Source organism: Anolis carolinensis, unplaced genomic scaffold (assembly GCF_035594765.1).
Source record: "Anolis carolinensis isolate JA03-04 unplaced genomic scaffold, rAnoCar3.1.pri scaffold_7, whole genome shotgun sequence".
Lineage (NCBI taxonomy): Eukaryota > Metazoa > Chordata > Lepidosauria > Squamata > Dactyloidae > Anolis > Anolis carolinensis.
The window spans coordinates 15892384-15920352 of NW_026943818.1; the positions used below are offsets into that span (position 1 = coordinate 15892384).

The 27969-nt window shown below is 44.1% G+C and overlaps 2 protein-coding genes across 2 annotated transcripts in view; one reads left to right on the forward strand and one right to left on the reverse strand.

Moving 5' to 3' along the window:
- The first annotated feature begins 59 nt into the window (after positions 1-59).
- Positions 60-17663, forward strand: nup88 (nucleoporin 88). The gene is made up of 17 exons (XM_062959732.1): positions 60-343; positions 1040-1209; positions 1288-1413; positions 2833-2919; positions 2996-3172; positions 5191-5377; positions 5849-5999; positions 7171-7269; positions 7371-7461; positions 7970-8071; positions 8813-8971; positions 10297-10422; positions 11394-11459; positions 12449-12529; positions 14319-14445; positions 15973-16091; positions 17483-17663. The coding sequence occupies exons 1-17, from the start codon at positions 92-94 to the stop codon at positions 17544-17546; spliced, it is 2184 nt and encodes a 727-aa protein (XP_062815802.1). The 5' UTR covers positions 60-91; the 3' UTR covers positions 17547-17663.
- A 56-nt stretch (positions 17664-17719) lies between these two features.
- rabep1 (rabaptin, RAB GTPase binding effector protein 1) overlaps positions 17720-27969 on the reverse strand; it is a 34122-nt gene continuing 23872 nt past the window's right edge. Inside the window, exons 11-18 of the mRNA XM_003228271.4 lie at positions 26947-27063; positions 26058-26156; positions 25394-25534; positions 24644-24833; positions 23873-23928; positions 23689-23787; positions 21260-21376; positions 17720-20773 (exon numbers count right to left, since the gene is read on the reverse strand). Of these exons, the coding sequence (XP_003228319.2) occupies positions 20672-20773; positions 21260-21376; positions 23689-23787; positions 23873-23928; positions 24644-24833; positions 25394-25534; positions 26058-26156; positions 26947-27063 (921 nt within the window). The 3' untranslated portion in view covers positions 17720-20671. The remainder of the gene's footprint in view (positions 20774-21259; positions 21377-23688; positions 23788-23872; positions 23929-24643; positions 24834-25393; positions 25535-26057; positions 26157-26946; positions 27064-27969) is intronic.

A 27969-nucleotide genomic window follows, 5' to 3' on the forward strand; every position in this document is an offset into this window, starting at 1 on the left:
TATGTTTTTCCTAGCTCTGCGGCGCGGAAGGGACGGAAGGCGGGGCGGCGGGCGGGGCTGGGTTTCCGCTTCCGGGAAGGCGCCGGGCAAGATGGCGGCGATGGCGGGGGCGGCGGGGGCGGCGGGGCTGTTCCCGGGCGAGGGCTGGGAGGCGGCGCTGGGCCGGATGCGGGAGCGGGCCTCTCCCCGGGGCCCCCCGGGCGCCTCCCCGGCCCTGCCCCGCGCCCTGCTCCTCGGCCTCGGCGCAGAGCTCCTCCTCTGGGACCCCGACGGCGCCGCCCTCTGCGTCCTCGCCCTCCGCGCCTCCGCCCAAGGCGAGCCCGGCACACAAGGCCGCGCCCAGGTACCCGCCGGCAGGCCGCGCTCGGAGGCCCCAGGGGCAGCAGGCTCTCCTGACCTTCCGCCCACGCCCATGGCAGGCGCCCTCTGGGGTTGGGAGGTCTGGTGGGGTTAGGAGAAAGAGAATATTATGAGAAAGAAAGAACTCATCATCATCATCATCATCATAACTGGTCTGGCCATCTCCCAGAAGCAGCATTCTCTCCTGACGTTCCGCCCACGCCCATGGCAGGCGCCCCCTGGGGTTGGGAGGTCTGGTGGGGTTAGGAGAAAGAGAATATTATGAGAAAGAAAGAACTCATCATCATCATCATAATAACTGGTCTGGCCATCTCCCAGAAGCAGCATTCTCTCCTGACGTTCCGCCCACATCCATGGCAGGCACCCTCAGAGGTTGGGAGGTCTGTTGGAAAACTAGTGGGGTTTATATCCCCATGGAATATTTCCAGGTTGGGAGAAAGAACTCATAATAATAATAATAATAATAATAATAATAATAATAATAATAGGGTTGTTGTATGTTTTCCGGGCTGTATGGCTATGTCCCAGAAGCATTCTCTCCTGACGTTCCGCCCACATCTATGGCAGGCACCCTCAGAGGTTGGGAGGCCTGTTGGGAAACGAGTGGGGTTTATATCCCTGTGGATAATGTTGGGAGAAAGAAGTGGCAGTGCGCGTGTGTGTGTGTGTTCCTTTGCAGGCCTTGCTGTGCCTCAACCCTCCTCTCTTCGAGGTGCACCAGATGGCCCTGAGCCCCAGGCAGCAGCACGTGGCCCTCCTCGGCCCCAGAGGCGTGATGGTGATGGAGCTGCCCAAGCGCTGGGGGAAGAGCTCCGAGTTCGAGGGGGGGAAGCCCACCGTCAACTGCGGGTAGGAGGAGGCCCCCGGCCCGCCCGCTGCCCCTGGGCTCCCGGCGCCCCTTGACCCTTGCCGCCTCTCTCCTTCCAGCACCACCCCCATTGCCGAGCGGTCCTTCACCAGCGTGGCCTCTTTGACCCTCAAGCACGCGGCCTGGTACCCCAGTGAGACCCTGGAGCCCCACATTGTGCTCCTCACTTCCGACAACACCATTCGGTAACCGTCCGCCATGGGCTTGTTTGTTTTCAGGCAGAGCTAAGGGGGCAGGGACGTATGGAATAGGAAAAGAGTCCAGTGCAGGGGTCCCCAAACTAAGGCCCGGGGGCCGGATGCCGCCCTCCGAGGTCATTGACCTGGCCCCGCCCTCAGCTTTATAATATAATATATTGTATATACATATAGTTCCTCATCCGCTGTCGGCCGCCGCTGAGTGACAAACGTCCAACTTACAAAGCTTCTAGTGCAGTGATGGCCAACCTATGACACGCGTGTCAGCACTGACACGCCTAGCCATTTTTGCTGCCACGCTGCCACATGCAGATTGATTGGATGACTCTGTCTTTTGTGGCCAAATTTGGTGTGATTTGGTCCAGTGGTTTTGTTGTTTACTCCATGGGAACTATGCACATTACATATATATCTATATATATATAAAAGAGTGATGGCATCACGGCGACCCACAAAACAACAAAACTACAGGGCCCCCAACCTCAAAATTTGACGACACAACCCATCATCCACGCCTCCAGGTTGATATAACAAAAAGAAAAGAAAAATAAATTCCTAATTAGAGAGAGAGGAATAATTGCTTTTATCCAATTGCTGCCAGTTAGAAGGCTAAACTCCTCCAATTTGGTCTCCTTGGTCTCCCAATAAAAAATCATTAAAAACACTAAAAAAAAATTAAAAACACGAAAAAATTAATACAATAAAATACTATAATAACAGAAAATAACTAAAAATAATACAAGAAAATAATAAAATATAATAAATAAAAAGATAACTTACAATACAATTAATTAAAAAATACAAATAACGTCAAATAAAAATTCCACAACAATTTTTAACCAATACCACCACCACTTTGCCACATCAATGCGTGGCCGGGCACAGCTAGTGTGCGTGTGTGTGTGTGTGTGTGTGTGTATATATATATATATATACACATATACATACATACATACATATACACACACACACACAAAATATTCTATTATTATTGTAGTATATTATTATATTATTACAATTATATTATTATTATATTATTCATTATTCATGACTACATTGAAATTACAATAGAGAGAAATCAGCGTGGAAATTGCAAGAGGTACCATAGATTGTTGTACATGGAAATAAGGGTAGTAAATAGTTTTTGATTTATTCAATACAGTTATATATTACAATTATATATTTTTGTTATTTAAACTATACATATTGCGAAATTATGGTGTTTTTTTTCTCAAAGTGACACACCACCCAAGTCATGCTAGGTTTTTTTTGGTGAATTTTGACACACCAAGCGCAAAAGGTTGCCCATCATTGTTCTAGTGTGAAGCAGGATGAGCCAAAATAGTATATTTCACCGTGTCATCGTTGCACTTTTTGTCATCTTTGTCATCTGTTTTTTCCTGTTAGGATTTACAGCCTGAGTTCCCCTCAAACTCCTGTGAAAGTCATTGCTCTCTCGGATGCCGACGAGGAGACCTTGAGGCTTAGTAAAGGGTGAGTAAGGCCCCACCGACTTGACCAATGCACGGGCCTTCCCTCCTGACCACGTTTGCCTTCCCCCTTCTCTCAGGAGAGCGTATACGGCGCTGATGGGCGAGACGGCCGTGGCCATGGACTTTGGCCCCTTGGCCGTGGTTCCCCGGGCCATCGCGGGCCAGCGGGAGAAGGAGGAGGCCCTGGCCTACCCCTTGTACATCTTGTACGAAAACGGGGAGACCTTCCTGACCTACGTCAATCTTCTCCACAGGTAAAGAGAACGTGGTTGCCCTTGCTGGTGCTCTTCCTCTCCCCCCTTCCTTCCTTCCTTCCTTCCTTCCTTCCTTCCTTCCTTCCTTCCTTCCTTCCACTGGGAAATATTTGGTGAAACATATATTATTATTATTACTATTACTATTATTACAGTAGAGTCTCACTTATCCAACATAAACGGGCCAGCAGAATGTTGGATAAGCGAATATGTTGGATAATAAGAAGGCATTAAGGAAAAGCCTATTAATCATCAAATTAGGTTATAATTTTACAAATGAAGCACCAAAACATCATGTTATACAACAAATTTGGCAGAAAAAGTAGTTTAATACGCAGTAATGCTATGTAGTAATTACTGTATTTATGAATTTAGCACCAAAATATCATGATGTATTGAAAACATTGACTACAAAAATGTGTTGGATAATCCAGAACGTTGGATAAGCGAGTGTTGGATAAGTGAGACTCTACTGTATTAAGGTTGTATGCCCATCTGTCGTGGGTGCTTTGATTGTGCTTTTCCTGCATAATGGCAGAAGGGGGTTGGACTGAATTGACCTAGGGGTCTCTTCCAACTATATTATTATTATTATTATTATTATTATTATTATTATTATTATTATTATTATTATTATTATTATTTTATTATGACACAGCAAACAAGATAGACATGCTGGATTTCGTTTCACAAAATCACAAGTCGAACACTTCCCAAGTGTCTAGGACTGTGTGATGTATTATTATTATTATTATTATTATTATTATTATTATTATTATTATTATGACACAGCAAACAAGATAGACATGCTGGATTTCATATCACAAAATCACAAGTCGAACACTTCCCAAGTGTCTAGGACTGTGTGATGTATATTATTATTATTATTATTATTATTATTATTATTATTATTATTTTATTATGACACAGCAAACAAGAGAGATATGCTGGATTTAGTTTCACAAAATCACAAGTCGAACACTTCCCAAGCGTCTAGGACTGTGTGATGTATTATTATTATTATTATTATTATTATTATTATTATTATTGTCTAACACAGCAAACAAGATAGATATGCTGGATTTCGTTTCACAAAATCACAAGTCAAACACTTCCCAAGTGTCTAGGACTGTGTGATGTATATTATTATTATTATTATTTTATTATGACACAGCAAACAAGATAGACATGCTGGATTTCGTATCACAAAATCACAAGTCGAACACTTCCCAAGTGTCTAGGACTGTGTGATGTATTTTCGGATGATGCGCATAGATCCCAGTCGGGTGGCCTTTTGCAGTTGGCAGATCGTAATTTTGTCAATGTCTATCGTTTCCAAATGCCGGCTGAGATCTTTTGGCACGGCATCCAGTGTGCCCATCACCACCGGGACCACCTGCACTGGTTTCTGCCAGAGTCTTTGCAGTTCAATCTTGAGGTCCTGAGAGCGGCTGAGTTTTTCCTGCTGTTGTTCATCAATGTGACTGATTATTACTATTATTATTATTATTATTATTATTATTATTATTATTATTATTATGGTTGTATGCCCATCTGTCGTGGATGCTTTGATTGTGCTTTTCCTGCAAAATGGCAGAAGGGGGTTGGACTATTGACCTAGGTGTTTCTTCTAACTACAGTATTGTTGTTGTTATTATTATTATTACTATTAAGCTTGTATGCCCGTCTGTCATGGGTGCTTTGATTGTGTTTTTCCTGCATAATTGCAGAAGGGGTTGGACTGAATTGACTTACGGGTCTCTTCCAACTACATTATTATTATTATTATTATTATTATTATTAAGGTTGTATGCCCGTCTCTCATGGGTGATTTGATTGGCAGAAGGCGGTTGGACTGAATTGTCCTGCGGGTCTCTTCCAACTTCAGTATTGTTGTTGTTGTTGTTATTATTATTATTATTATTGAGGTGGGATGGCCATATCTGTTGAGGAGGCTTTGACTGTGCTTTTCAATGACTCTGAGGTGCCTCCATGAAAGAGAGCTCTTGTCATTCCAGTGCGGGGACGCTGGGCCGGCTGCTGGGCCCGCTGCCCATGCACCCTGCGGCCGAGGACAACTACGGCTACGACGCGTGTGCCGTGCTGTGCCTCCCGTGCGCCCCCAACATCCTGGTGATTGCCACGGAGTCGGGCATGCTGTACCACTGCGTGGTGCTGGAGGGAGAAGAGGACGACGAGCAGGCCGTACGTTTGTATCAAGGTTTTGGCAAGACCTGAACATTGGACCATTGGCTCCTGATGCAAAGGGTTGGGAAGCCAGAGTGAGATTTCAGAAAGATTCTGAGAGTTGAATAGACCAGGGGTCTGTTTTTATTTTTATATCCCGTCCATTACATCTGCCGGGAACGGCTTCCCTGGCATTCGGTGGGAAGGAGGTGGGCTCGGGCTGTGGCGCAGGCTGGAGAGCAGCTGCAATGAATCACTGCAATGAATCACTCTGACCAGGAGGTCACGGGTTCGAGGCCTGCTCGGAACCTATGTTTGTCTGTCTTTGTTCTATGTTAAAAGGCATTGAATGTTTGTCTGATATGTGTCATGTGATCTGCCCTGAGAAAGAAGGGCAGGATATAAATGCTGCAAATAAATAATAAATAGAGCATTGTGAACGCCCGGACAGAGTGCTGATGACGGGCTCCGTTCTCGCTCTCCCCTCAGTCGATCAAATCGTGGGACTCGCGTCCGGACCAGATCCTCTCCCTGTATGTGTTTGAATGCGTGGAGCTGGAGCTGGCGCTGAGGCTGGCCTCGCGGGAGGGCGACCAGCCGCTGGAGTCGGACTTCTCTTGCCCCATCAAGCTGCACCGAGGTAGGAGTCCGGCCACGGGGCCCTTCACGCCGCTATGACGTTGAAGTTGGCATTCCTTATTTATTTTACAGTAAGACTCTTTATTAGCTTTGCCCGGCCACGCGTTGCTGTGGCTTATGGGAATCCCTTGTTGGCCAGGTGGAATAGCAGTGAATAGCCTTGCAGTCTCAAAGCCTGGCCGTTTTCTGGAGTAGCTGGAGCTTTTTGTTGTATGAACGTAGAGGCATGGATGAGGGGTTGTGCTGCCAAGTTTAGTGTTTCTGGGATGTGTAGTTTTGTTGTTTTGTCCTAGGCCGAAACGCCATTACCCATATATATATATATATATACACACACACACACACACACACACACACACACACACACACACACACAAGCTGTGCCCGGCCACGCATTGCTGTGGCAAGGTGGTGGTGGTATTGGTTAAAAATTGTTGTGTAATTTTTATTTGACGTTATTTGTATTTTTTAATTAATTTTATTGTAAGTTATCTTTTTATTTATTATATTTTATTATTTTCTTGTATTAGTTTTAGTTATTTTCTGTTATTATAGTGTTTTATTGTATTAGTTTTTTAGTGTTTTTTATTATTTTTTATTGGGTTGCTAGGAGACCAAGTTGGAGGAGCTTAGCCTTCTAACTGGCAGCAATTGGATAAAAGCAATTATTCCTCTCTCTCTAATTAGGACTTTCTTTTTCTTTTCTTTTTGTTGTATCAACCTAGAGGCGTGGATGATGGGTTGTGTCGTCAAATTTCGAGGTTGGGGGGCCTGTAGTTTTGTTGTTTTGTGGGTCGCCGTGATGCCATCACTCTTTTATATATATAGATACACACACACACACACACATACATATACACATGCACTTTATTTTCCAGTTTCTGGCTGCTGTTACCGTATTTGGAAAGAAAACCTTACTTTATCTTACTAATGAAATTTGAGCATCCCTTATCTGGATGTCTGAAATTCAAAATATTCCACACCGGTGGCCAAGTTGCTTCCTGATGCCTTGGCCGTTTTGCATGAACTTGGGTTTCAAGACCAAAGTTCCCAAGATTCTGAATTACGAATCTCTTGCAATCTTCCTGAAAACGGAATGGATTTTCCGCCTTTGTGCCCATCCTTAACTGACGAGCCGAACTTGGCTCCTTTGCTCCAACCTTGTTCCCCAGACCCGAAGTGTCCCTCTCGGTATCACTGCACGCACGACGCCGGGGTGCACAGCGTTGGCCTTCCCTGGATCCACAAGCTGCACAAATTCCTTGGCTCAGGTGAGGCCGGGAGTCTCGTTTCTCCAAGACCCCTTTCCTTTCTGGGTGCAATGCCGTTGTGTGCCGTCCGTCTGATTGGGTTTTACTGGTTTTTTCCCCAGACGAGGAAGACAAAGATAGTCTGCAGGAGCTCGGAGCGGAAGAGAAATGCTTTGTGGAGCACATCCTTTGCACCAAGCCTCTGCCGTGCAGGTGAGAGAGAATGAGAGAGAGAGAGGAAGCAAGGCATGCTTCCATCCCTTGACAAGGATTGCGGGGCCAGAAGCCATAACATCATCATCATTTAATTACTTATTAATCGCCCTCCATCCACGATGCTCTAGGCGATTTACAAGATAACACACTGCGGAAAGATGGAAAACAGAGAATGGCATACAGCAGGCATGGGCAGACTTAGGAGAACGCAGCAGGGAATACCCTTCTGACTGGCAGTTAGGGGGAGAACGGCTCTTCCTCGTCCTCTGTAATTTGGACTTGTATTTTTCTAGGTTTTTTTGTTTGAAAGACATAGATTGGAAGACTATTTTTATATAGAGAGATTATTATTAGTATTATATTATTATTTTTATTCATACCCTGCTTTTTCTCTCCACAAGGAGACTCAAAGCGACTTACATTAAAAGCATTTTCCGTATAATGTAAAATCGAACAGGACTGACCATCGCTGGCATTGGTGTAGCCTTTCTTCTTTTCCTCGCAGAGAGCCCTCCTCCATCCTGGGGTTTGCCATCGTCTCCGACATCCTGGGCCCCACCATGGTCTGCATCACAGAGACCTACGAATGCATCACCAAGCCTCTTCTGTAAGTATCAAACCGTCCTAAACCTGTGTTGGAGAGAGAGATGCCTTTGTGGAGGGGAAAAGTCGTGTTGTCATTTACTGCCAGGAACGGTTGAATTGAGGCTCACTCACCTTCCGTCTCAATTTACCTGTTGCTCTGATGATCTGGCGATTTGCTCAATCATACGGAAATAATGCAGTAATTTACAATATTTACATAGTCTTTCCGGAGCAAAGCATTCGTGCATCCGACCTCAATTGTTTGCCGTATGGAAAGCTTTCCGCTGTCGCCTCCCACATTTCACAGCAGTGACAAATGTCCTGTTACGTACCAGAAATCTCCCACGGTTTCCCTCTAGCAATAAATCACTACTCTATGCTGTTAACTCTTTACATCACTGGATTACTTTCTCTAATTTACAATATTTACATAGTCTTTCCGGAGCAAAGCATTTGTGCATCCGACCTCGATTGTTTGCTGTATGGGAAGCTTTCTGCTGTCGCCTCCCACATTTCACAGCAGTGACAAATGTCCTGTTACTACTAGAAATCTCTGTTTCCCTCTAGCCATAAATCTCTACTCTATGCCGTTAACTCTTACACCACTGGACTACTTTCTGCATTACAGACACACACACTCAGTGAGCTTTAAACTAAGTACACATTTCAAAACTATGCAAAACAATACCTTAACATGTCTTGGTCCCTGGCGGGAGGGTTTCGTCACGCGGGAAGTCTTAGGTGCTCGATGCTTCCTTTGCAGCTCGACCGTCCACTCGCCGTGCCCTCCGCTCCTCTGCAGCAAGGACGACGCCCAGGCCGCGGCCTCCCCGCTCCGCATCTTGTCCGAATCCCAGGACTCCTTCGAGAGGCACGTCCAGAGCATCCTGAGTCGCGGCTCCGCCAACCCGCTGCTGTTGAAGTAGGTCTTCTCTTTCAGGGCACATCACAAGGCACATGTACATGGCAAACATTCAATGCCATTAGACACATAGGCAGACACAGAGGCCATTTAACATGTTCCAGCTTCTGGCTTCATGAAGGTATGCTCAATTCTGGCCATAGGGAAAGCTGCCGCTTCATCGTCCACTTTTGACACTGGAAGGTTTTATGGTGTTGTAAAATAGCTAAATTAGCCTCCCCGCATAAAGCAGGACCTAAATTTCCTACTTGTCAATAATAATAATAATAATAATAATAATAATAATAATAATAATAAGCTTACTAGCTGTGCCCGGCCACGCGTTGATGTGGCAAAGTGGTGGTGGTATTGGTTAAAAATTGTTGTGTAATTTTTATTTGACGTTATTTGTAATTTTTTAATTAATTTTATTGTAAGTGATCTTTTTATTTATTATATTTTATTATTTTCTTGTATTATTTTTAGTTATTTTCTGTTATTATAGTATTTTATTGTATTAATTTTTTAGTGTTTTAAATTATTTTTTAGTGTTTTTTATTATTTTTTATTGGGTTGCTAGGAGACCAAGTGAGGAGCTTAGCCTTCTAACTGGCAGCAATTGGATAAAAGCAATTATTCCTCTCTTTCTAATTAGAACTTTATTTTTCTTTTCTTTTTGTTGTATCAACCTAGAGGTGTGGATGATGGGTTGTGTTGTCAAATTTCGAGGTTGGGGGGCCTGTAGTTTTTTTGTTTTGTGGGTCGCCGTGATGCCATCACTCTTTTATATATATAGATATAGATTTATATCCCGCCTCCATCTCACCCGAAGGGGACTCGGGGCGGCTTACGGCAAAATAAAAATACAAGCGATGATAAAATATGACACATCAAAGGACAACAACAGAAACCAATAATAAAATATACACAATAGGCGAAAAAACACAACACGGAATTAAAACATCAAATTAAAAACAATGAGGTTGCAATAGTGGATAAGCAGCTGTCTATTATTAATAGCGAGCTAGGCTGTTATTAATGGTTGGGAGCTCAATCTGACCCGGCCTGGCTTCAAACTCAGTCGTGATTTATTGCAGCTGGCTAGTAAACCAGCTGCGCCACAGCCCAGGCCCCGCTGCACACGGCACATATCTTACCTGAAGTGGAAAAACCCCACGATATTTAAAAGGAAGAGCAATCAGGGGCAGCTAACGACTCTGAACATAAGATTTAATCCGACCTGTGTGGTTTGCGATGGCCAGAATGATGGAAGCAGCACAGCAAGGCGATGTTTTGCTTCTGGGTGTCTCTTCCTGAGATGAGCGTTTCTTTATTTGTCCCTCCAGAGCCGCGGATAAGGAGTCCTCGCCTCCCCCCGAGGAGGGTCTCCAGCTCCTCAGCAGAGCCACCCAAGTCTTCCGGGAAGAATACATCCTCAAGCAGGACCTGGCCCGGGAGGAGATCCAGCGCAGGTAGAGGCTTCCAAGGGATCGATAGTGTTGGGGCTCGGCGGGTCCCGAGTCTCTTCCTTCTGATTTGAAGCATTACCACGGTTTCTGAGCCAAGGCATGCCCTGCAGTATAATAAAATGTCCCTCAGGCTTGTGCAACAGGTAACAGCAGGGGTCCTCAAACTTTTTAAGCCGAGGGCCGGTCCACAATCCTTCAGACTGTTGAGGGGCCGGATTATCATTTGAAAAAAAAAAATACAAACAAATTCCGATGCACACTGCACATGTCTTATTTGTAGTGCAAATTTAAAAATAAAAACAATTTTAACCAACATACATTTATCAGGATTTCAATGGGAAGTGTGGTCCTGCTTCTAGCCAATGAGATAGTCAAGTTAATTAGGATTGTTGTTGTTGTTGTTGTTGTTGTTGTGTGCCTTCAAGTCATTTCAGACTTTGGGCGAGCCTAAGTCTAAAATTTATTTATTTATCATTTATTTATTTACTGCATTTATTTACTACATTTGTATCATACCTTTCTCACCCCAAAGGGGACTCAGAGTGGCTTACAAATTATATGGACATACAATATATTATATTATTAGCATAGCACAATATTAGCATTATATATTACTATATTGAACTATACCACTATACTATAATATTATTAGTAATATTATATGTAATATAGAATATATAATTAATATTATTATATGGTATTATTATTAGTGTTATATTCTATTACATTATAATATTATTAATATTATATGTATATACAATATATGATATTATAAAACTGAGGGCGGGGGCCAGGTAAATGACCTCGGAGGGCCGCATTCGGCCCCCGGGCCTTAGTTTGGGGACCCCTGGGTAACAGTAACTTTACTTCAGTTCGAAAGGTCAAACAGGGCAACGATATATACAGCGGTCTCTCTGAATTCGCACAGAGAACAGAGGGAATAATAAACAGTCTTTAAATACCTTGTTCCTCAGAGTGAAACTTCTCCGTGAACAGAAGAAGCAGCAGCTGGAAGACCTGGGCTACTGTCGAGAAGAAAGGTGAGGCCAACCCATTTCGGAGCATTTCTAGTTTATTCTCTCTCTCTCTCTCTCTATATATATATATTTCAAGCTTTGTCGCCCTTCTTTCGCAATGGTTTTACAATCCCTCTTGGTACTGCTGGACTTGGATGGCGTCTTGCAACGGAATAAATACAGTAATAATAAATATTATTATTAATAATAAGCCAGCAAAGTCTCCTTGCACCAGCTGAAGGCCCCTCCCACCAGTAGCATGCTTTGTTAATTATTTAGATATATATATATGTGTATACACACATGCATATATACATATATACGATATAATTTACAGTAATATAATATATTGTATATGCATATAATATTATTATTTTGCAATACAATATAATACTAATAGTACAATATAATATTAATTATATATTATATATAATATTATTAATAATATTACAATATATAGATATAGTACAATATGGTAATTTATTGCCAGTATTGTGCTATGCTAATAATATAATATTGTTTGTAAATTTTAATTTGTAAGCCGCTCTGAGTCCCCTTTGGGGTCAGAAGGGCGGAATATAAATGTATTAAATAAATAAATTAATAATAATAATAATAAATTTCAGGTGCATCTGATGTACTTTTTGTAGTAGATGCTGAAAAAGCCTTTGATAACATCAACTGGGATTTCTTCAAATTGTTAATGAAGGGAATTGGTAGAGGTTATCATTTTTTGAGCGCAATACAGGCAATTTGTAAGTAACAGGCAAAAATAATTATTAATGGACAAGAAACTGAACCTTTTGAAATCAATAAAGGAACAAGACAGAGGTGCCCTCGAGCCCCACTAATATTTATAATGTCACCAATGCTCGATTTTCCAAGTTTCGCTTATCCAACATTGTGCCTGCCCGTTTATGTCGAATAACTGAGACTCTACTGTATGTATGTATGTGTATATATATATATGTGTGTATATATGTATATATGTATTTATGTATTTCCACTTGAAGGAAGAGCCTTCGGGAGATGGCGGAGCGGCTGGCGGACAAGTACGAGGAAGCCAAGGAGAAGCAGGAAGACATTGTGAACAGGTGAGAACTCCAGTGGAGTCCGTTGAATAGAATCACTTTATTGTCGTTGTTCGTCGTACAATGGAATTAAATGCCACCCCCGATATGCGTTATTATGTATGTAGAATCACACAACACCCATCCTTGCACACTTTCATCACTATCGCACAGCCCTTGATGCCACCTCAGTGTGCAAACCTTAAGAGTTCAATCTCGAACCTCTTTGGTATTATCCGATACCTGATAGTAATGATTCAAAAACTGTAAAACTGGTAAACTGTAGCCAGCTGCAATAAATGTCATGAGATTGAAGCTTGGGTCGGAGTGAGCTCTTGACCATTAATAGCCCAACTCGCGGTTCATCTTTGCATTTGTCAAGTAGGAAATTTAGGTACCCGCTTTATGCAGGGAGGCTAATTTAACTAATTTAAGACACCATAAAAACTGCCTGCAATGTGTGGAAAGGAATGAGGAAGTACTCCATCAAAGACTCGGTGTCACGAGTGAACGATGAAGCGGTGGCTCCCCCTTGTGGCCGGAATCGAGCATAACCCTCATGATGCCGGAAGCTGGAAAATGTTAAATAATAATAATAATAATTTTATTTTTGTACCCCGCCACCATCTCCCCAGAGGGACCCGGGGCGGCTTACAGATATAAAACCAACATACAATAATATCAAATACAAAAACACACAAATAAATTTTAAAAATTACCTCTGTGTTTGTCTACCAGCCTGCGCCCGGGCTGTGGCGCAGGCTGGTGAGCAGCCAGCTGCAACAAATCACTCGGACCAGGAGGTCATGAGTTCGAGGCCAGCTCGGAGCCTATGTTTGTCTTGTCTTTGTTTTATGTTAAGGCATTGAATGTTTGCCCTATATGTGTAACTAGCTGTGCCCGGCCACGCGTTGCTGTGGCAAAGTGGTGGTGGTATTGGTTAAAAATTGTTGTGTAATTTTTATTTGACGTTATTTGTATTTTTTTATTAATTTTATTGTAAATTATCTTTTTATTTATTATATTTTATTATTTTCTTGTATAATTTTTAGTTATTTTTTGTTATTATGGTATTTTATTGTATTAATTTTTTAGTGTTTTTAATTATTTTTTAGTGTTTTTTATTATTTTTTATTGGGTTGCTAGGAGACCAAGTTGGAGGAGCTTAGCCTTCTAACTGGCAGCAATTGGATAAAAGCAATTATTCCTCTCCCTCTAATTAGGACTTTTTCTTTTCTTTTTGTTGTATCAACCTAGAGGCGTGGATGATGGGTTGTGTTGTCAAATTTCGAGGTTGGGGGGCCTGTAGTTTTGTTGTTTTGTGGGTCGCCGTGATGCCATCACTCTTTTATATATATAGATAGATGCGATCCGCCCTGAGTCCCCTTCGGTGTGAGAATAAAGGGCGGGATATAAATACTGTAAATAAATGTATATGTTTAATGGCATTGAATATTTGCCATGTATATGTATATTGTGATCCGCCCTGAGTCCCCTTTGGAGTGAGAAAAAAAGAGCGGGATATAAATACTGTATGTAAATAAATAAACTGGCCGGGATTTCTGGGAGTTGTAGGGCAAAATACCTGGGGACCCACAAGTCCAGATGAACATGAAGCCCGGAGGCATCTTTGGGTTGATTTTTCCAACGGGTGATGGACTGGAGAGACGTTGTTTGTGACTCTCGACTCCCAGCACTCCTCATGAGGCCACGTTGGCCGGGGCTGCTGGGAGTTGCAGTGCATGGGCCCCTGGGTCCCCGCCTTCCTGGGTGTCTTGGTGTGTGTGGAGTGCTGTCTTTGTCCCCCGGGAAGGATGAAGACGGTCCTGCGCGGGGTCCACTCTCATCTCCCGGTGCTGTCGGACAGCGAGAAGGACATGAAGAAGGAGCTGCAGGCGATTCAGGAACAGCTGCGGCACTTGGGGAACGGCATCAAACAGGTCAGGGAGGCGCTTGGCACACGCAGCACACGCTAGACTGGGACACGCGTGGGACTCGCAGGGACTTCCTCAGACCACGGCGAGCCCCACCAGTCACTGAGCCAGACCACATTTGGCATTCCAGGCCCATTTACATGTCATTGTCATTTCAAGAGGGGTGTTGTGTGGTTCGTTGCCGGGCTGTACATACGGCCAACGTGTTCTAGCAGCATTCGCTCCTTTGTTGTGACTACGCCGTCTTCATGGGATCCATGCAGATAGATCCCCCCAACACATGCAAATCAGGCTTGCTAACGGCACCCTTTACACTAGTTTAACATGTTAAAGTGAAGTAAATAAATCTATATATATAAAAGAGTGATGGAATCCTGGCGACTGCCAAAACAACAAAACTAAACACCCCACAACCTCGAAAATTGACAGCACAACCCCTCATCCACGCCTCTAGGTTGATACAACAAAAAGAAAAGAAAAATAAAGTCCTAATTAGAGGGAGAGGAATAATTGTTTTTATCCAACTGCTGCCAGTTAGAAGGCTAAGCTCTGCCCACTTGGTCTCCTAGCAACCCACTCAGCCCAGGGGACAGGCAAATTTAGGCCTCACTTAGGCCTCTTCCACACTGCCTATAAAATACAGACATCACCAGACAACGCCACAGCAACGCGTGGCCGGGCACAGCTAGTATTATTATAATATTGAATATCATTATGAAGATGTTTATTTACAGATATATATATACCGTATATACTCAAGTATAAGCCGGCACCTAATTTTACCACCAAAAAAACCTGGGAAAACATTGACTCCAGTATAAGCCGAGGGTGGTCAATTTCAGAAATAAAAATAGATACCAATAAAATTACGTTAATTGAGGCATCAGTAGGTTAAATGTTTTTGAATATTTACATCAAGCTCAAATTTAACTCTGATCAAATCATTACAGTAGACTCTCACTTATCCAACACTCGCTTATCCAAGCCTCTGGATAATCCAAGCCATTTTTGTAGTCAATGTTTTCAATATATCGTGATATTTTGGTGCTAAATTCGTAAATACAGTAATTACTACATAGCATTACTGCGTATTGAACTACTTTTTCTGTCAAATTTGTTGTATAACATGATGTTTTGGTGCTTAAGTTGTAAAATCATAACCTAATTTGATGTTTAATAGGCTTTTCCTTAATGCCTCCTTATTATCCAACATATTCGCTTATCCAACATTCTGCCGGCCCGTTTATGTTGGATAAACGAGACTCTACTGTATTTCCCTATTCATTCATTTCTACGAACACCGACATAACCGACCATGGTTCCTTCCATCATCCCACAGGGATAGATATAAACTCCACTGGCTTCACGGCCATCACAGCCACAGATGCAGGCAAAACGAAAAGGAGCAAATGCTGCTAGAACACATTGGGAATCACACACCCTGGTGATTCTGGGTAGGAAAGCCTTTGGGAATACACAACGGGAAACATTACCACTGTGGCCCCTGGGGATTCTGAGCCTTTGTTCCCGCAGGTGAAAATGAAGAAGGATTACCAGGAGAGGAAGACGGAGAAGGGGAGCAGCCCCCGCCGGCCCAGCATCTCCCTCAGCGCCGCCCAGAGGAAGTGCATCCAGGCCGTCCTCAAGGAGGAGTAAGTTGGGGGATTCTCGATAGGTTGGCTGCCAGTCTTCCGGGCTGTACGGCCATGTTCCGGAAGCATTCTCTCCTGACGTTTCGCCCACCTCTACGGCAGGCATCCTCAGAGGTTGTGGGCTCTCTCAATACTTCTCTGGCCATGAAACCCTTCGACAGCACATTCGCGATAGGCTGGGAAAATAGACCTGCTTACATAAGAACACCTACTGTATCTAGCTGGCATTGCCTGTGTTGTTGGAACTGCTGCCTGCCTACTTTCTCCCTTCTCCGGCTCTATATGGCAGCAGTGAGCAGGCGTTCATCATGGCTCTTCCTTTCCTTCCTGTTTTCCTCATACTCCTTCTCCCTCTTTTCTCCTTCTTCCCTTGCTATCTCTCCCTTCCTTTTTCTTTCTTCACTTTCTCCCTTCTCCGGCTCTATATGGCAGCAGTGAGCAGGCGTTCATCATGGCTCTTTCTTTCCTTCTTATTCCCCTCATACTCCTCCCTCTTTTCTTTTACTTATTCCCTTGCTATCTCTCTCTTACTTTTCTACTTCTTTTCTACATATTTTCTACTTTTTCTTTCTTTGCTTTCTCCCTTCTCCAGCTTGGAAGAGGCAACCTCACAATGTCTCCATCACAACGTGGCTTTCCTTCCCTCCCTCCCTCTCCCCCATACACACAATCATTCTCTCATATATCTATCTATCTATCTATCTATCTATCTATCTATCTATCTATCTGTCTATCTATCTATCTCAGGGCCGGGCTGTGGCGTAGCTGGTTAGTAGCCAGCAGCAATAAATTGGTTTGAAGCCTGGATCGGGGTTAAGCTTTCAACCGTTAATAGCCTAGCTTGCTGCCCACCGAAGCAGCTCAAAAACAGTGGCATCTATGAGTAGAGAATTCTAGGTACCGCTTTATGCGGGGAGGCTAATTTAACTAATTTGCGACACCGCCCTGAGTCCCCTTCAGGGTGAGAAAGGCGGCGGAATATAAATACTAAATAAAAAATATATATAAATAAATAAAAATATATAGACCTTTCTATGTAGATGGCCAGAAAGATGTGCACGGACACATGCAGGTCCATCAGAGCACCGGATTCACAGTAAAGGCCCGGGCTGTGGCGCAGGCGTGAGAGCAAGCCAGTGCAATTAACTGCAATGAATCACTCTGACCAGGAGGTCATGAGTTCGAGGCCCGCTCGGAGCCTATGTTTGTTTGTCTTTGTTCTAAGTCAAAAAGGCATTGAATGTTTGCCTATATGTGTAATGTGATCCGCCCTGAGTCCCCTTCGGGGTGAGAAAGAAGGGCGGAATAGAAATGCTGTAAATAATAATAAATAATAAATAAATATTTTTACTTCTTTCCTTGCTGCGTCTAAAACGTGTTATTTTTTTTAGGGGTGAACACATCCAGGAGATGGTGAAACAGATCAACGACATCCGAAATCACGTCGCCTTTTAGTGAACATTTTGCGGGATGTGACTGAAACCGAGCTGCCTTTCTCCTAATTTATACCACAATGAGTTGTCTATATTGTTTTTAGCGTCTGCAACGTTTAATAAAAAGGCCTTTCGACTACGAAGCGTCTCTTCTGAGTTTGCAACGCGCCCGGCTCGAGAAGAACCAGAGGAGGCTTTTTGTTAAATTTCCTTCTTTAATTTGGAACACTTTGTAAGGGATAATACGCCTTCAATACAGTTAACAAAGGGTTACGTTTTTATTTTATTGATTTCTGTAAATTCGGTAGACGGGAGAACTCGACACCCACACTTTTTCACAGGACACCGGTGGCTCGACGGGTCGGGACTCGGCACGATCCCAAAAGACTCCGGAATCGGAAGACTAGCTTCGCCGCAAAGAAACCCCGCTCTCGTCCTTCTCTTTGGCCAAACCAGGCTGCGGAGGGTTTTGTTCTCGCGCGAGGAGGCAACAAAGGAAATCAAAAGGGTTACGGTTAAGTCACACATGCTGTAAGAACGCAGGCCGCACATATGAAAAGACTGTACAAGGATACAGAACGAGAGAGCTCGAACCTGCCGTACGTTCTGCACCCGGAACCAGGACGAGCGGACGGTCAAGGCGTTGGTCGTCGCGGAAGAACGGAAGCCAAGGTTGAAAGTCCTGTCCGGCGGGAAGAGCGGAAACGGCTGGATTATTTTCCCTTTCCGGCCTCAAATAGGTGCCTGGTTTTAGGGCTTCTGGTTGTAGCGAGACGTCGTCAATCTCCGTTCAATTTCCTTCTCTCCGCAGAAAGTGTCTCTGAAGTCGGTTTAAGGCTCCCCAAAAAATCAAAGGCTCCGTCACTGGCCTTGCGAAGCATCACTCGGAAGGCGTTGCAAAGCATCACTCGGAAGCGGCTTATTCGTAATTCATGATAAACTGTCCTGATCGAACGGCGCAAGCGGCTTCGTTTTCCACCGTGTCGAATTAAAGCTGTGTTCTGTCAGAAGAGATGGGAAATAGAGCCAAAAAAACCCAAATACTTCCAATAGACGACAAGGAGATGTCCCGTGTGACATTTCCCAAAGCAGCGCGAGAAAAAGACGCAACGTAAGCATTCCCCGCGATGTTAACACTTTCTTCCCGACGAGAAAAATACCTTCTGACCAATGTGTTCACACTAACTCCTTAAACCCATTAGAAACCCTTTGCACCAAGGCTCAACTCCAGATTGACAACTCCTTTGCAGTAGCTTACAAATACATAAGACGATCGTGGGTTTGTGCCAGCAGAAAAGACTCAAAAACACGCTCCATGAAGGTGGATAAACATGACGCTTCTCTTCTTCGTTCCCGGCTTCTAAACCAAGCCTGCTTCCGTTAACCTTCCCCTCAAAGAGTCAGACCTGGAGCACCGCCAGACGGATTAAACCAGATTCCGAGTGAGACGACACGGCTCTGAATCCAAACCCTCAATGCAGCCTCCGCAATCCACTTCTATGGAGACCCATCCCGGGAAGATCCCCGTCCAATGGTAGTGACACAAGTGTTGCCTTCACACACATCTATGTCTGCCAGGTAACACAGATGGGCACCAAACCCTCCTCTCAGCCGAGATTTGTAACTGTAACTGTCCGATACGTTGCCAAACACCTTCAGAGACAAGTTAAGTCTCCCAAGTGGGGTCCCATCCCGGGAAGATCCCCGTCCAATGGTCGTGACACAAGTGTTGCCTTCACACACGTCTAGGTCCGTCAGGTAATACAGAAGGGCACTAAACCCTCTTTTCAGTTGAGATTCGTAACTGTCCAATACGTTGCCAAGCACCTTCTTCAGAGACGAGCCAAGTCTCCCAAGTGGAGACCCATCCCGGGAAGATCTCCGTCCAATGGCTGTGACACAAGTGTTGCCTACACGCACGTCTAGGTCCACCAGGTAACGCAGAAGGGCACCAAACCCTCTTTTCAGCCGAGATTCGTAACTGTCCGATACGTTGCCAAGCACCTTCTTCAGAGACGAGCTGAATAAGTTTCCCAAGTGGAGTCCCATCCCAGAAAGATCCTCATCCAACGGCCGTACAAGTGTTGCCTTCACGCATGTCTAGGTCTGCCAGGTAACGCAGAAGGGCACCAAACCCTCTTTTCAGCCCAGATTCGTAACTGTCCAATACATTGCCAAGAGATGAGTGTAAGTCTCCCTGTTTTCGATGGGACTGAGCCTGACCCGGGTCTAGCTCGACCAATTTTGTTCTCCAAGCAAGAGCCTAAAAAAATAAAAGAGCCGGCTTCGATCCCGCCAGTTCTTTCCACACAAATTCACAGAGCGGGGGGCACAGAACACCTGTCCCATCACGAAGAAAGAATTGAATGAAGGCTTGATTCTTGTTATTGTTCTGTAAGGACATTAGAGCACCATCTGCTCGACGCGTGGGGCGTTTTTCCTTCTCAAGAGTGACTTCCGTTGTGACTTCCAGGGACCGGGAAACTTAACATCCGTGGATTACGTCCCCTTCCCTCTCTTTGTTGTCCGCTCCGTCGCTTCCTCGCAACTGCCAAACCGGGCTCGAAAAAGACACCAAGTCGGAACAAAGTGCATCGAGCTTCGAAAGCCTTCCAGCCCCAAATCTCTGGAAAACTAATCCGTATTTTAATATAAAATATCGACACGCCTTACTACTAGAGGCCCCTCCTGCCTCGCTCCTTCCTGCCGGCAACCGTTCAGTCGCCAGGACGGGCGACCGCTTTTGTCTGGAACCAAATTTGGGAGACGTTGATTTCTAGCAGCTTCCTTGATCGTGGTAAAAAAAGAGGGAAGACGGGAGCGTGGAGAGGACGCCGCTTCCTGGAGTGAAGGAAAAGGGGGGACGGCAGACTCCCGGAAAGCGCCCCGGTCCTCGCTTCTTAGCAAACCCGCCGTTCTTTCTTTCTTTCTTTCTTTCTCTTCTTCTTCCTCCTCCTGCCGGGAACCACGCGGCTCCCTCTTCCGCACCGTCTTCTGCGCTTTCGGTTAAAGAGTTAAATAATAATAATAGTTATTAAACGTTCTGCTATAAAGATGAGTTTTTCTGGGGGGAGAAGAAACCCGACACGTGGCCTCGCCGCCTCATCGCCCGGCCGTCCCAGGAGGAGGAGGAGGAGGAGGAGGGTGTCATGTCTCGGGCAGCTGGTTGATGTCTGTCAGTTTGGTGTCGTTCAGGATGGCCCGGATCCGCTCCAGGGAGTCCGCCTGACGGATCCGCTCCAGCTGGACCTGCAAAGCAGAAAAGAAAGCGTCAGCAAAGGGCAGCTGGGCTGTGGCGCAGCTGGTTAGCAGCCAGCTGCAATAAATCACTACTGTGCCGAAATGGGGAAAGGTAATTTCACAGTTGAAATGGACAATAAAATGCAGTATAACAATGGCCTCTGTTGTCTGTCTATGTGTCGTATGTCTAACAGCACTGAATATTTGCCATGTCTATGTGCATTGTGCTCCGCCCTGAGTCCCCTTCGGGGTGAGAAAGAAGGGCGGAATATTTATTACAGTATTTCTACCCTGCCCTTCTCACCCAATAAGGGGACTCAGGGTGGCTTAAAATATACATACTGCAAGTAAACCAATAATAAATAAGCTTCTGCCAGTTGCGAAAACTATTGTCCTTTATGGCCAACAATAACTGGCGTTAAGAGGGAGCAAAGATTCAGGACCTGTTGCCTGGGAATCATGGCAATTTCAGGGCCTTGTTGGGGGAGGCCTCACCTGCAGGGTCTGCGAGAGCTTCACAAAATCCCTCTGCACTTGCTCGCTGACGTCCAGCTCCGTCTGCAGCCGCTGCGCCTTGTTCTTCTCCTCGAACATCAGCTGCTCGAGGTTCACCTGAAGCGAGACACCGAGTTCAGAGACCGTTCTGAGGACCTCTAACTAATCAAGGAACCACTGGTAGTGCAGCGGGTTCATCCACTGAGCTGCTGGACTTGCTGACCAAATGGTCCGCAGTTTGAATCCAGGGAGCAGGGTGAGCTCCTGCTACTAGCCTCAGCTTCTGCCAACCTAGCAGTTCAAAAACATGCAAATGTGAGTAGATCAATAGGTACTGCTCCTGCGGGAAGGTAACGTTGCTCTACGCAGTCATGCCAATGGCCACATGACCTAGGAGGCGTCTACGGACATACAAATGTGAGTAGATCAATAGGTACAGTAGAGTCTCACTTATCCAAGCTAAACAGGCCAGTAGAACCTTTGATAAGCGAATATGTTGGATAATAAGGAAAGATTAAGGAAAAGCCTATGAAACATCAAATTAGGTTATAATTTTACAAATTAAGCACCAAAACATCATGTGATACAAATTTTACAGAAAAAGTAGTTCAATACGCAGTAATGCTATGTACTAATTACTGTATTTACGAATTTAGCACCAAAATATCACGATATATTGAAAACATTGACTACAAAAATGGCTTGGATAATCCAGAACCTTGGATAAGTGAGACTCTACTGTATTTACGAATTTAGCACCAAAATATCACGATATATTGAAAACATTGACTAAAAAAATGCCTTGGATAATCCAAAACCTTGTATGAGCGAGTCTTGGATAAGTGAGACTCTACTGTATATATTTTATATATTACATGTAATACAGTAGAGTCTCACTTATCCAACATAAATGGGCCGGCAGAATGTTGGATAAGCGAATATGTTGGATAATAAGGAGGCATTAAGGAAAAGCCTATGAAACATCAAATTAGGTTATGATTTTACAAATTAAGCACCAAAACATCATGTTTTACAACAAATTTGACAGGAAATTTAGTTCAATATGCAGTAATGCTATGTAGTAATTACTGTATTTACGAATTTAGCACCAAAATATCACGATGTATTGAAAACATTGACTACAAAAATGCGTTGGATAATCCAGAACGTTGGATAAGTGAGACTCTACTGTATATACAAATATGCAATATAATTTACAATAATATATAATATTATAATATATTGTATATGCATATAATAATATTATTTTGTAATACAATATAATACTAATACAATATAATATTAATTATATATTATATATTATAATACTAATATTATTTTGCAATACAATATAATACTAATAATACAATATAATGATATTAATTATATATTATATTTTGCATGTAATATTACTAATAATATTACAATATATTTATATAGTACAATATAAAAATATTGTAACTTAGTAACTTAGTGCCAGTATTGTGCTAGGTTAATAATATAATATTGTATGTAAATTTAATTTCTAGGCCGGGGTGAGAAGGGCAGGATATAAATGTATTAAATAAATAAATAAATAAATAAATAAGGTACTGATAGAAAGTATCAGAAAATAGATACATAAAATAGAAGAATTTGGCAAAGTTTCAGGTTTTAGGATACATTCAAAGAAGATAATAATAACAATAACAACAATTTTATTTTTATATCCTGCCACCATCTCCCCAAGGGGACTTGGGGCGGCTCACATGGGGGCAAGGCCCGAAACACCATAAAAATAAAAATACATAAAAAACAATTCACAATATAAAAATAGGGTAAAAACAGCAATATTGTAACAATAAATAATAATATCAACCGGCAACCAGACACGGACAATGATATTAACTAAAAATAGAAAAAGCAGGAAGAATTAAAAGAGATATCGGGGTTCCAAATATAGTAGCAAATAAAATTAAGGGATATCTAGGGATAATGATTACAGCTTAAAACGCCCAACTTCTGAAGAATAATTTTGAACGGAAACGGAAGGAAATTAAAAAAGGTCTGGAGAATTGGAAAAATCTAAGCCTGTTTCTACTATAATAATGAATATGCTTCCCGAAATGTTATTCTCATTTCAAAAGCTCCGTATAATTAAGAATATAAAGGTTTTTAAGGAATGGAACAAGGACTTAATGAAATGTATTTAACAAGGGAAAAAGGCAAGAATTATATTTGTAAACCTGAGACGAGAAGAAGAGAGGAGGCCTTGGAGTCCCTGACTTAAAGCTTTACTATGAAGCGTGTGGACGGATGTGGCAAAAGGGCTGGACGACACGGAATAAATAGGGAGGAAGTTCGGACCTTGGCAGGACACGACTTGAGAGCGGTCTGGCATGATGCCCATCTCTGGGACGGGAAACAATATACCCCAGAGAGCCTTGTACCTTGGCAGCCGCCTCCTTCCTCAGCTGCTCTTCCAGGCTGCTCTTCCTTTCCTGGAAGCCTTCCAGCTGCTGCCTTTTCTCCTTCAACGCGGACTCCACCTGGGGAAGAAGACAGTCACGCGGGATCAGAACCGTACACTGTATCTCCCATCCTCCCCGCCCAGGAAGCCAAACAAGGGCTCACCAGCTCCTTCTCGGCTTTTATTCGCTCCAGTTCGGCTTTCAGGCCAGATGCAGCGGCTGCAAGAGAAAGGAAAGACAATGCAGACTCCTGTACGGACTGTAATAATAATAATAATAATAATAATAATAATAATAATAATAATAATAATAATACTTTATTTATACCCCGCCAGCATCTCCCCAACGGGGACTCGGGGCGGCTTACATGGGGCCATGCCCAGAACAATACAATATAACAGCATATAAAAGAACAACACATCACAACACAGTGAACAATACAATAAATAATAATATCCATTACAATACAAATCAAGGAAACAATGAAAACAAGGGCGGACCACATGTAACTCTCTAAGACTGTAACTCTCTAAGAAGGTCATCAGATTGTCTGAACATGCCAAGCAGGCAAAACATCAGGAGGAAATGCTGCTAGACCATGGCCTTACAGCCTGGAAACCACACAACACCTCCATACGGATTTGGAAACCACCGCAGCCCTGGAAAATTATTTATTTATTTACATCATTTATATTCTGCCCTTCTTTCTCACCCCGAAGGGGACTCAGGGCGGATCACATTACACATATTAGGCAAACATTCAATGCCTTTTTAACACAGGACAAAGACAAACAAACATAGCTCCAAGCGGGCCTCGAACTTATGACCTCCTGGTCAGTGACTCATTTTTCCTTTGAAAAATCTTAGGAAGCTGAACAAAGCCGCCCTCATTTGCTCCGTCTCCCTAACGGTGGGGCTCAGGGGAAACACTCACCGATCTCCTCCTTGCAGTTCTCGATCTCCAGCTGGAGCGTCTCCTCGATGTTCTCCTTCAGGCACTGCTCGGCCTGGATCTGCTCCTTCAAGAACAGGATCTCCGCCTTCAGCTTCTCTTCCAGGTGGTCGGCCGCCGTCCGCACGCAGAGGATGTCTTCGCGGTACTTGAGGACGAGTTCCCGGAGCTCCTGGAAGGAAAGGCTCACATCTATATCTAGAGCATCCATCCATCCACCCATTTATCTATCTCTATAATGATGATCAGGACCAAACTTGGCACACCTAACCCCCATGACCCACTTTACATCCTGGTGCAGTTGGAAAGAGTTTGGAACATGGATGATGGGACTTGCACTACCTTCACTCACTTCCTGAGACCACTGCAACCTCCACCAATGACTGATCAAGACCAAACTTGGCACAAAGAGTCCTCATGACTCTACATCCTGGCGCTGTTTGGAGGGGGGTGGACCATGGATGATGGGACTTGCGTACGGGAGTTGTAGTTCACCCGCACCCACTGAACCCAGCTGACATTGGATCTAGACTAAACTTGGAACACATTGGTCGGGAGGGCTTTGACTGTGTCTTTCTGTCTGGCAGAATGGGGTTAGACTGGATAGCCCCGGGGGTCTCTTCCAACTCTGATTACATAGAGACACCCCACTTGCACGCACTGGTTCTTTTGGGCCCACCCACCCACCCACCCAGCCGTACAACCTTGGAAATGTGTCACGAAGAGTCCTACCTCTCCCGATTCGGGGAGGACGAAGTTCTCGGCCTGCTGCAAAGAGGCGTGGAGGCCGTGCTTCCCTTGAAGGCTCTCGTTGTCCCTCTGCAGCCGGGAGAGCTCCTCCGAGACGTGTTCCCGCGACTGGGTCAGGATGGCCTCCAGGAAGAAACAAACAAACAGAGTTGAGAACACCACCACGGCGGCTTCCTGGAGGGCTTTTCCTCAAAATGCATCTCAGAGCAGAGATAAGAGTGTGAACTTTAAGAGGAGAACTTTAAGAGGAGAACGTTTTGAGAACGGGTTAGAGAGAGGCGAGCACTTGACTGTAGACTCAGCTTGCAGGGCCTGCAGTCGGGCGGCGAGCACTCGATGCTCACAGGCCCTGCGAGCTGAGCCTATGAGCGTTGAGCGCTTTGCACTCACAAGCCAACAAGCGCTCGAAGGCTTGTAGGACTGGCTCACAGGGCCTACAGTTGAGTGCTCGACTGTAGGTCCGGCAGGCAGGGCCTACGAGCATCCAACACTTGATGGCTCATAGGTGCGGCATGCAGGGCCAACAGTTGAGCACCGAGAGCTCGATGCTCATAGGTCCTGCCAGCCAGGCCTACGAACATTGAGCGCTTGGCTGTAGGCCCTGCCAGCGGGATGTCCCTCCCACGGAAAGTGTCCACGTCTTTACCATTTGGTCCTGGATGTCTCTCTTGGCTTGGGAAAAGGCCTGCTGCAATTCGCCAAGCAGGGCCTCCGACTCCTGGACTCTCGCCGTAAGCGATGAGATCTGTTTTGAAAGGGAAAAAAAGAGAGGAGGAAACCCTCCTATCAGCTGCAATTGTGTCATTAACATGACAAACATGTTGGTTATTGTATGTTTTCCAGGCTGTATGGCCATGTTCTAGAAGTATTCTCTCCTGACATTTTGCCCCCATCTATGGCAGGCATTCTCAGAGGTTGTGAGGTATGGAGAAACTCAGCAAGGAAGGTTTATATATATCTGCGGGAAGTCCAGGGACTGTGGAAGTCCAGCTTTATATATATCTGTGGGAAGTCCATCACCCTCTGAGGATGCCTGCCACAGATGTGGGCGAAACGTCAGGAGAGAATACTTCTGGAACATGTCCAGAGAGCCCGGAAAACATACAACAACCCTGTGATCCCGGCCATGAAAGCCTTCGAAAATACTGCCTTCTCTCCTTTTTAAAAAAATAGATGTTACTAACAGATATACCTGGTGCTGCCCAAGTATCACTGGAATCACTGCCCCTCTGCTTTCAATCTCTTCTTTCTCTTCCCTTCATACCTTTTCTCTTCCCTCCGTTTTCTTTCTTTCTTCCTCTTCTCTTCCTTTCTTTCTTCCCTCCTTTTTTTCTTCCTTTCTCTTCCGGCCTTTTCTTTTCCTCCCCTCATGCCTTTCCCCCTTCCTTTCTCTTCCTTTCCTCCTTTCTTCCGCCTCTCTTTCTCCCTTCTCCATTCCTTTCTTTCCTCCTTTCTCTTCCTTCTTTTTCCTTTCCTCCCCTCAATATCCTCAAGCCGCGGGCTCTGGGCTCCCTTCTTATCCCTGCTCCCTGTACCTGGTTTTCCGAGTCTTCAGTGCTTTGCTTCATGAACTCCTCCAGCTCCTGCTTCTCCCGCATCGTCTTCTCGAGTTGGTCGTTGGCCTGACGCAGCATCGCCTGCAGTTTCTTCACCTGCACAGAAAAATCGGCAGATTTTATTATTTCCAAAGTGTACACATTATAACATAAGCCACACATTAACTGTGGTCATTTTACGCCTTTGAATAATAATAATAATATTAATAATAACTGCAAAAGGCCACCCTACTGGGATCTGCGCGCATCATCCGAAAATACATCACACAGTCCTAGACACTTGGGAAGTGTTCGACTTGTGATTTTGTGATACGAAATCCAGCATATCTATGTTGTTTGCTGTGTCATAATAATAATAATAATATATTATAATAAAACACAGTCCTAGACACTTGGGAAGTGTTCGACTTGTGATTTTGTGATACAAAATCCAGCATATCTATCTTGTTTGCTGTGTCATAATAAAATAATAATAATAATAATAATACATCACACAGTCCTAGACACTTGGGAAATATTCGACTTGCGGTTTTGTGAAACGAAATACAGCATATCTACCCTGTTTCCCCTAAAATAAGACGTCCCCAGAAAATAAGACCTAGTAGAGGTTTTGCTGAATTGCTAAATATAAGGCCTCCCCCGAAAGTAAGACCTAGCAAAGTTTTTGTTTGGAAGCATGCCCGCCGAACCAAACACCAGAGCATGCAGGATCGGTAAATGTACGTACCATAAAGTGTTGTACATGGAAATATTGGTAGTACAGTAGAGTCTCACTTATCCAAGCCTCGCTTATCCAAGCCTCTGGATAATCCAAGCCATTTTTGTAGTCAATGTTTTCAATATATCATGATATTTTGGTGCTAAATTCGTAATTACAGTAATTACAACATAACATTACTGCGTATTGAACTACTTTTTCTGTCAAATTTGTTGTATAACATGATGTTTTGGTGCTTAATTTGTAAAATCATAACCTAATTTGATGTTTAATAGGCTTTTCCT

Bases quoted from the DNA above. Each gene is read 5' to 3' on its own strand.
- nup88 (XM_062959732.1), top strand. From the start codon at position 92: ATGGCGGCGATGGCGGGGGCGGCGGGGGCGGCGGGGCTGTTCCCGGGC. The intron at 5,378-5,848 runs GTACGTTTGTAT...CTCTCCCCTCAG, and splicing joins AAGAGGACGACGAGCAGGCC to TCGATCAAATCGTGGGACTC. The intron at 7,270-7,370 runs GTGAGGCCGGGA...TTTTTTCCCCAG, and splicing joins GCACAAATTCCTTGGCTCAG to ACGAGGAAGACAAAGATAGT.